This window comes from Anopheles bellator, chromosome X (assembly GCF_943735745.2).
Source record: "Anopheles bellator chromosome X, idAnoBellAS_SP24_06.2, whole genome shotgun sequence".
In the NCBI taxonomy this organism is placed as follows: Eukaryota; Metazoa; Arthropoda; class Insecta; order Diptera; family Culicidae; genus Anopheles; species Anopheles bellator.
Window position 1 is genome coordinate 8962487 of NC_071287.1, and position 8901 is coordinate 8971387.

The window sequence follows — 8901 nt, forward strand, 5'->3', positions numbered from 1 at the left end:
TGATCGCAATAAAAAGGCGGAGGCATACGATGCCATTTAAAAGCTATGTCCTCGACCACTGTAACCTCTTCGCACGTTCTTTTTTCGCTTTTTAACCGAAAAGGACACAGTGTTGCTTCCATGGCTAGTTTCCAACATGTCCAACCTGGAGGCAAACTGGCAGTTGTTTGAAATTTGCTCACAAATTGATGCTCGTTTGTTCAGGATTTGTAGATCTGCGTCAGTGACATTAATGACATCTCCGAGAAACGTCAGTTACGCAGATATCGTTATCGTTATCGTAGCGTCTGGACCACGCTTTAGAGTCTGCGGACTTACCTGCACACTGTGGTCGTGGCTGTTGATGATGCGGATCACGCGCCCCGCGCTCGGCTTCAGGCTCCCGGACGCCATGTTGTCCACCTCGGTGACCGACGGTTTGCGGCCGAGCCGCGCGGGTGTAGCGGTGCCGGCCGCACCGACACCCCAGCCCTGGTTGCCGGGCGATGCGTACCACACACCATTCTTCTTCCCGTAGCTGGCCGGCTGGCGTGGAGACAGACAGACGAAGAGCGCACGTCAGAGTCCGGTACAGAGTGCTACGGCGGCCTACCCAATCCTTGCTTCTGAATCCTTCTGAAGCGCCCTCTGAAACTCCCTTCCCTCGCTTTTTTGGACCCAAAAAGGCAAGTCGCAAAACTTTGCAGCAGTTGTTGCAAAAGCCTGTTCGCCTTCGCCGTAACTCTCCCGGCTCCCAGCTCCCTGCCCGCTAGTAGCCCGCCTAGTAGGCCGTGCCGCCATTCTTCGCGGACCTTAACTAATGGGTAAACCCTCTAACCGAGATCCGCACGGGGACCTGCTCCAGTTTCGCTGGAATTGCCATTTGCTTTTTCTGTTATTGTGCTTCTGCCTTCCGCTTTATTTCGCGGCGTTCGTGTGTTTGTTCGTTGGCACCCGAGCGGCAGAGACGAGCCCCTAACAAACGGGCTGCGGGTTTGTCACGTTCCCGGGTTGTGTGCCCGGAAGTGGCCGGGTTCGCTTACGAACGACCTGCTACCGGCTCGATCAATATTTTCTTCAGCCCCTGCCCAGATAGAGACGGACCCCCGGCACAGAATGTAGGCTATACGGCCGACGTTACCCACGCCGCTGCGTCTGGACGTCAGCGGAGATGAATCTGTCGGATGTCAAGCCCCGAATTCCCCAGAACAGAACACCTCTGCTGCTTTCTGTAACGGTGTGTCTTTTACGGGTAATTAGCCGGGGCTAGCCGAGGGTCCAACCGATCCAGTTCGAACCTGCGTGTAGGTGCCTCCACCGATGGCACCACCGTAGTGCGGGTGGTGGTGGTGGTGATGGTGATGGTACATCGAACCGGTCAGTATCACGAACGCCGCCGACTCCTCTTTGCCGTCAAACATCCGCACAGGTGTTCCGGGGTAGCTGGTGGTCGGGGGCGCTGGTCTGAGGTCTGTCTTGGTCTGTGGTCTCAGGTGACCAGGTGAGAGAGTCTATCGCACACAGAATCCAGAACTATCGCACTGTGGAAGTTGGGCTTCTTTGTCTGGCGTTTTCGGGTTCGTGAACGCTTACGCTCCGAAGCGTGGCCCGGCTCATCGTTCGATCGAGAGCTACGCGCACAGAAACACCGACTCGCAAACACACACACTGCTAACGGCCCGACACCTGAGCCTGTGCCAGTGGAAGGGTTCGTCCGGCGACCGTCCGCCTGGCAGCACGCTCTCCAGTCGACTGGACTGGTGGGGAGAACCGACCGCAGTCCAGTACCTCGTCGTCGTCGAGCAAGTGCCGTAAAATGCCCTCACACACCACACACCCAGGAGCTTGGTGTCGCGACGGGGCACGAGCGCATTCCGCCGCACCTAGCCACAGCTCTATCCGCAACTCTCTTGGGGTGTGCCCAGACTTGGGGAAACCCCACCGAGACCAGCAAACCACAAACAAAAATCAATCGCGCGAAAGCACCAGCAAGGACACGAAGCGGATACCCAGCCCACAGTCACACACCCGGCCCAAGAAGAAGTTGTTGTCGGCGTGCCGCGCAATTTGCATGGCCCCGAAGCGACGAAGCGACGGCGATGACGATGGAATTCGTGTACGCGACGCGGCACACGTCATCCTAATTATGGTTACTTACGGCGCAGGGGTTGCAGACACACACAGGTGAGTGCATATGTGTAACGGATCCGGCACGGCTCGCCCCGTCGCGGTCGCGTTCGCAAAAAGGAAACCCCCCTCCAAGCCCAAGACCAAACTCGGCGCGTCGCGTGGCGTCGGATTGTTCGCCGCCGTCTTTCGTCCTTCAGCTCAACACCGGGCACCGGGCACCGGCATACAAAGAAAGTCCCTGAATAAATGAATTAAATTAAATGGCTCAAACTTTTTCTCAAACCCCCCTTCGCAGTTTGGCCCGGTTCCTTTTTTTAATTGGATTTTTTGCCGCGCCGGGTCGTGGTCGTACCGGAGGACACCACGCGTCGGGGGGGCTTTCGGGGATTTGTGTTTTATCGTTTTCTTTAGGGCCGGGCAGCCGGCCGGGCAATTAGGTTGAGCTCGGGAACTTCGCACCGTCACCGCACCGCTGGACAGCCGGGCCTATCAGCGACGATGAGGGATAGGCCTGGGCGGTTGGCTAGGCCTGTCAACCATCCGATACAAATCTCGATCCCATCAAGCGATAGCGATCAAACGTGTGGCAAACTTTGTCCACTTATGATATGCCCGCAGTTGTGGGCGACGATGTGGGTGTGGGGTACATCCATCACGGGGCACGTCACGTCGCGAGAAGACTGATGCACTGATGATGGGCCAAGACGTGAAGACCGCGCAGAAAACCTTGAGCCATGGCGTGGAATCGATTTTCCCACGTGGAGGACCCCTAGAACCGACCGAGACCAAAACTCAGAAGTTAAGTCCGGGGGCCTGGCTGGCTCTTTAGTACACCGGTGTTTTGCGGAGTCCCCAGGTGACCTCCAAGACCGTGAAGTCCGTGAAGATTACGCGAATTTCACGAGTTCCACCAGGAGTTCCATGGGCTCGGGATCCGGAACAGATCTAGAGTTTTGGGAGCTAACCCAGCAGTGACCAAAAAACTGGATCGATCGGCCAAGGTCACACACTCGGACTCCCCCCCCGGGGAGTGTCTCGGGGGGGGCCCCCCCCACCGCGGAACCTTGGAGTCTAGGGAGAAGTCAGAATTGATGAGTGATAATTTGACCCCTCCAGGGACGACCCAGGTCGCAATTCCCCAAATTGCTCCAGCACGTGCTCCGACCGCTGGCTGAAGGCCGGTGCTCCAGGACCTAGCTGGGGCGCAAGTGTTGCGCATAATTGCCTGCGATTGCTGGTCGCCTTCGAGGAGAGACCCAGAGGGAAATTGGCCCATTCCGCGTACAGTACAAGGTTGGCCGCTGCCGCGCTCCAGTGACCCTGAACGAAATTCGGACACACACACCGCAGGAGTCACAGTGACCTCCACAACAGTTTGACCATTTCGCGAAGGCGCTCTCTCTCCGAGCCCAATTATCTGTCGTTTGGTGCAATGCTCTCTCTCTCTCTCCTGGGCGATGTCCTGGGCGTTCCCTCATTGGTCTGGCTGGCTGACGTGGCGTGTGCTGAGGTGTCGAGAGTTCTGGCTGTCATCTGTCATCACTTTGGGCCCCCATACTCGCCACGAAGCGTCTGACGCGCGCTCGGTGTGATGCTCTACTGGTGGTTCACATCCTCTGTGGGAGAACCCGAGAACTGACTGTGTGCGCTGCGCGTGTGCAGGAGCAGGACCGCCCGACCGCGGGGGCGGGGGCGTTCGCCAATCACAGAGCAGGTGCACGCGCTGGCAGCGCTCCAATTGGCTCCGCTGCTCTACTGTTCAAGTCCATCCATCCGCCCATGGGACGAGATAAAAGATTGCGCGCTCTTCTCGTTGCGCTTTGCGGGATCGCTGGACTCTACTCTAGTTCGCCTCGCCCGTGGCTACCACACATAACCTGACTGGACTGAACTGAAGAATTGGAACTGGATCAACAAACTCACCCGCACTCGCACGTCTATTTTCATCCGGCTAGCAGTGTACACTGACCCGACTCCGGTTCCATGGTCACCTGGACCTCACATTATTCTACCCACACACAAACACCAGCACGTTTGCACTCTCTCACTCTGTCGACGCCACTCGACCGTGTTGCTCCTTTACAGATCCGAAGCAATGGATGGTAATTAGCATCGGACCTGAAGGGTCCGTGCCCAGCGTCTGCGCAAAACTCTCGCGCGGTCCCCCGATTATATCACGTCTCGTGGCACTTCTCGAGGGGGCAAGACGGACACGACTTCTACGTCCAGCACCAGCCACCAGCCCTACCAGCGGACTACTTTCGCCTACGCCCAAAATTCGACACCTCGCCTCGTGGGCCAATTAATTCCTTTGACCCTGTTCTCGTTTGGGTTGGGCTCGCAACCCCCCTCCAACAAGTCCAACAAGGGCCAAAGAGGGTTTCAGCAGCAGGTCGCCAGAAACCAGAGCAGCAGGTCGCATAAATCAACGGCTCGCTCGGCAAACACATCCCGCCCAAGACCCGAGGTGTCCAAGAAGCTCTGCCCCAGGAGCCCACACACGTAGGGGGCGCCGTTTCTTGACTTCCCGCGTGCGTCATGGGCATTATTACGCTATTACGTGCATGCTAGGGCCTACAGTCAGACCAGATTGCCCGATTGTTTACTCACTCTCACTAGCTCGCTCTCGCTCGCTCGGTCGCGCTGGTCTACTTCTCCGGCCGACACCGGATTCGACCGACTTTAGGGTCGGCGCTTGACCTATTTGAGACCGGCTATTAAAGAGAACCGACCGACCGACCGACCGGAGAGGGCCGGACCCCGTTTCGGTGTCCCGATGACCCCCTCTCGTTGACGTCGATCGATGCGGACGATGCGGACGGTCGTCCAGCCCCAGCCCCCGGACTCACCTTGAACACCTTGAACGACGAGACGACGTAGCTGGAGCCGTCCTCCAGCTCGTCCAGCGCGTACTTGCGGTCGCCGTCCATCGAGAAGATGTAGCGGGCCCCGCGCGGCAGGTCCATCCGGGCGGAGATCTTGTCCAGGAGCGCCTCGAGCGTGCAGATGTCGCGCCCCGGCTTGAACCGGAACTCGACGCCGGGGAAGAAGGGATCGCCATTCCGGTAGAACAGCACCCTGCGCGCCTTCCAGAACGACAGGTTTGAGTAGCGTGACTGCGGATTGCCCCCGATCGTGCCCGGCACGCCCGGGTTGCTCGGCAGTAGCCCCGACGGCCCGGGAACACTGTCACCGGCCAGGTCACCGGCGGCCAGATCCAGGCCCAGCTGCTGCTGCTGGCTCCGCCGGATGGCCGCGATCTGCGACGAGGACTGTGAACCGCTGCCGCTACCCGAACCGGACGCGGCTGTGACTGCCGCTGCTGCCGCTGCCGCCGCTGTGGTGCCGCCGTTTGCCTGTGATGGATGAGCCGCCGGGTCAGACGCGGCGTCCATTGACGGCTGGGCCGCAGTCGTAGCCGCCGCAGCAGGTGGCGCCGCCGGGCTCTGGACGCGGCTGCCGCCCCCCGCACCAGAGGCACCAGAGGGTCCGGCAGGCGTTCCCTGGCCCTGGCGCTGTCGCTGACCCCAGCCGCCGCCACCAGCTACGCCACCAGCTACACCGGCGAGCTTGTCACGGTTGTTGACCGGGTTGACGTGGAGCGGCTGACGCCGGACGAGCGGGGGCACCGGCTGGGTGCCTGCGTCCTGGTCGTCGTCGGTGGTGGTGGCCGGGTTGTTGCCGAACGAGCCACTGTCCGCCTGGCGGCTCTTCCAGCCGCCCTTGCGCGGCCTGATACCGGCCGCGATCGGTGGCGGACCCCGCGGCGCCTGGAACGCGGGTTCCTGCGGGCTGCTGAGCGGGCTGCTCGGTGGCCGGCCGCCCGTCTGCTGGTGGTTGAATGTAGCCGGTGCTCCGGCGGCCTGTGCGTTTGATAGATTGTTGAGGTGCGGACTGATGCTGGCCCCGGGAGATCGATCCTTGCCAGGCGGGCGCCCTTTCGCGGCGGTGGCGGCGAGTGAAGGACCAACCGGCAGCGGTTCAGCGGGCTGTTGAGTTGGTGCCTGAGTTGGAGTCGTCGTGGCCGAGTCGGCGGAGTTCGTGGCTGGCAGCACTGTCGCGCTCGAGCGAATCGAAGCTACTGGCGGGCCACCGGGCAGTGCGCTGCCGCTCGGGCCCGAGACGGCCTTCGCTGGCGAGCTTCGGCCGCCATCTTCGGCGCTCGCCGCCATCTTAGGGCCGGCGCGCTCGGGCGCCTCGTGTCGTGTCGGGTCGCCGGCGGCGACGGCGGCGGCGGCGGCGGGCTCGCTCGGCGGTGCGGCGGCGGCCGGGGATGGATTTGGGACCGGATGGTCAGCGTCAACACCACCACCACTAGACTGGTCCATGGTCCTGCGATGCCCTGACTCGGACCTCGGATGGCGCTGACTTTGGTAGTAGTGGTAGTAGTTGGCCGGCGGCGGCGGCGGCACCGGCTGCTGGCGCTCGTAGTAGTGACCGTGGATATAGTAGTCGTCCTCTTCGTCCTCGTCGGAGTAGTAGTAGTGTTGCTCCAAGTCCAAGAAGCTGCTGGATCTGGGGTGCGCCTTCCGCTCTAAGTTGCTCGGGCACTTGCTTAGGCGCGGGTAGTGCGCGGTAGTAACGAGTCCGGCCGACGGCAGGACACGACAGCGGCGGCGGCGAAGGGTTCGTCGGGGTCGGGGGCTGTGCGCATGGTCCCACGGCACCAGGGCGGCCGGGTCGTACTGGACGTACTGCTCCGGGACCTCGAACGGTGCTAGTGCATGGTAGGGGGGCGTCGTCCGGTGCCCACCACCTTCACCCCACCGGCTCCGACTTCCGGTTCTGCGGCCCCACCTCGGGTTCCCCTCCTTCGCTAGCGCTAGGTCCTGTAGCGAAGGCCGGAAGTGGCCGCGTACAAGCCTCCCGGCGTCCTCCGAGTCCTGTTCCGGCTCCTCGGCGGCAACGTCACCCGCGTCCTCCTCCTCTTCCTCCTCCTCCTCCTCGTCGTCGTCGTCGTCGAGCTCACTGGAAGCAGTCGTGTCCACGTGGTTCGAGTACTGGGCCAAGAGAGTTTGCAAGAGAGTGGATAAACACACACCCCGACAGAAGAGACATCTCTCTCGAGAGAGAGAGAGAGAGCGCAGAAGGCGCGTTCACCCCATCTCGCGTGCGTCCCTCATTACCGCCGAGAGCACCCGGCTAAGAAGCAACTCGGGGAGAGGCTAGGAAGAGGAGCTTTACTCGGTTTTTACTCCAAACAGTCACAGCCAGATGAACCTGACCTGAGATATGGCTCAACAGGATCTGGACCATCCTGTGGTAGAGAGACGCCAGAGTGATTAGTGGTGCTGGGGGAGAGGGGGGTTAAGTTGAAGGTTTGGGTACGAGAACTTGCTCTCCGGGTGCTCTCCACCTGTCGGTACCTTCCACCGGTTTCGTGACGCTCTGGGACGCCGGGACGCAGCGAAATGGGGGTTGGCAATTGACTTAAATACCTTAGAAACTATAATTGATACCAGGCGGTGACATAGAAGGCAACAGAAACACGCCTACGTGCCTACGCTAGCGAGCTTCGCGAGGCGAGGCCATGCATCACGCTACCGAGTGCTAGGGACACAGAGAGAGAGAGGGAGCAGGGATGGAAGGGAGCACAGCACATAGCGCAGTGGGTCTTCGGGCTCGCTAACCTAACCTACAAATAGCGGCACACAGAGCGCGCGTGTGTCAACATACGGCCATGCGAAACTTAAGTACACGAAACACCGCACGAAATAATTGGGCAGCGCTCAGGCTCCAGGCCTCAGTAACGGAGTGTAGGCCAGACGTGAGGTGGACCCACAGTGGACTTGAATATGGCATACATAATTTAAATTTAGCCACCTCACACGCTGGCTGACTGTGCCGCCAGAAGCACCCCAAAAAAAAATCGGGACCAAACGTCAAAACCTCTTCGGTGAACGCCACGCCAACGGCACACGAAACCTGGGCGACCTCTTACGCCGCGTCTTATCGTGCTGCCGCTGGACTTGGGCCAGCGCCAGCGCTGCTACGGTGAAAGGTGACAAAGAAAAGTCCCCACTGACGCAAACACCCACACACACACCACTACGCACGTACGCACGCAAGGACTTTTCGCTCGGTTTTCACGTCATTCCGATCCACACACAAAAAAAAAAATGCGGCCGCGCCATAAAATGGACGAAGGACACGAAGGACCCCCACCCGGGGGGGGGGGTCCTTCGTATACCGTGTGCAATTAGGAATCAGTGCGCCTCACAGGATGGCGATGGCGAGGTGACGATAAGAAGAAAGGTAACCCACTTCCCCCCTCGGGGGGAAAGGTCACTTCGGGCAGGTCGCACCCGAACGAAGCGCTAGTAACACCCCAGGCACCAGCCCCAGTAGTGGTGGTAGTAGTAGTAGGAAGACATTAATGGCCGCCGCCGTCGCCGCCATGACAGTTCGCTAATCGTGGCGCAGAAAGTCGGTCGACGAGCAGCAAAAACAAAAAAAGCGCGCGTTGACGTGCAATTAAAAAGCTATCTACGGCCCCTTCCCCCGGTCGCTGCGACATATTGGCACAGGTAACCAGCAACACTAGCTGGAGTGTGTCGAACAGCCACTTGCCTTAAACGAGGCCACGCGAAGCGTAAAAACTCGATCTGGCAGTAATCTGTAATGTCAAAACGGTTTACGCTTATGTCGAAAAGTTAAGACGTCCGCGAAGATGTAAACGGTTTGACATTACAGATTAATGGCAAATCGAGTTTTTACGCTTCGTCTGGCTCCAGCTAAATACTTGTGCCGTTTTATGGGCGGTCCAGACGCTACGATATCTGACCTGAATCT

General features: G+C 59.8%; 1 protein-coding gene across 1 annotated transcript in view; it reads right to left on the reverse strand.

The window, feature by feature from the left end:
* LOC131213486 (echinoderm microtubule-associated protein-like CG42247) overlaps positions 1-8901 on the reverse strand; it is a 21704-nt gene that overhangs the window by 4868 nt on the left and 7935 nt on the right. Inside the window, exons 2-3 of the mRNA XM_058207530.1 lie at positions 4959-6938; positions 319-525 (exon numbers count right to left, since the gene is read on the reverse strand). Of these exons, the coding sequence (XP_058063513.1) occupies positions 319-525; positions 4959-6938 (2187 nt within the window). The remainder of the gene's footprint in view (positions 1-318; positions 526-4958; positions 6939-8901) is intronic.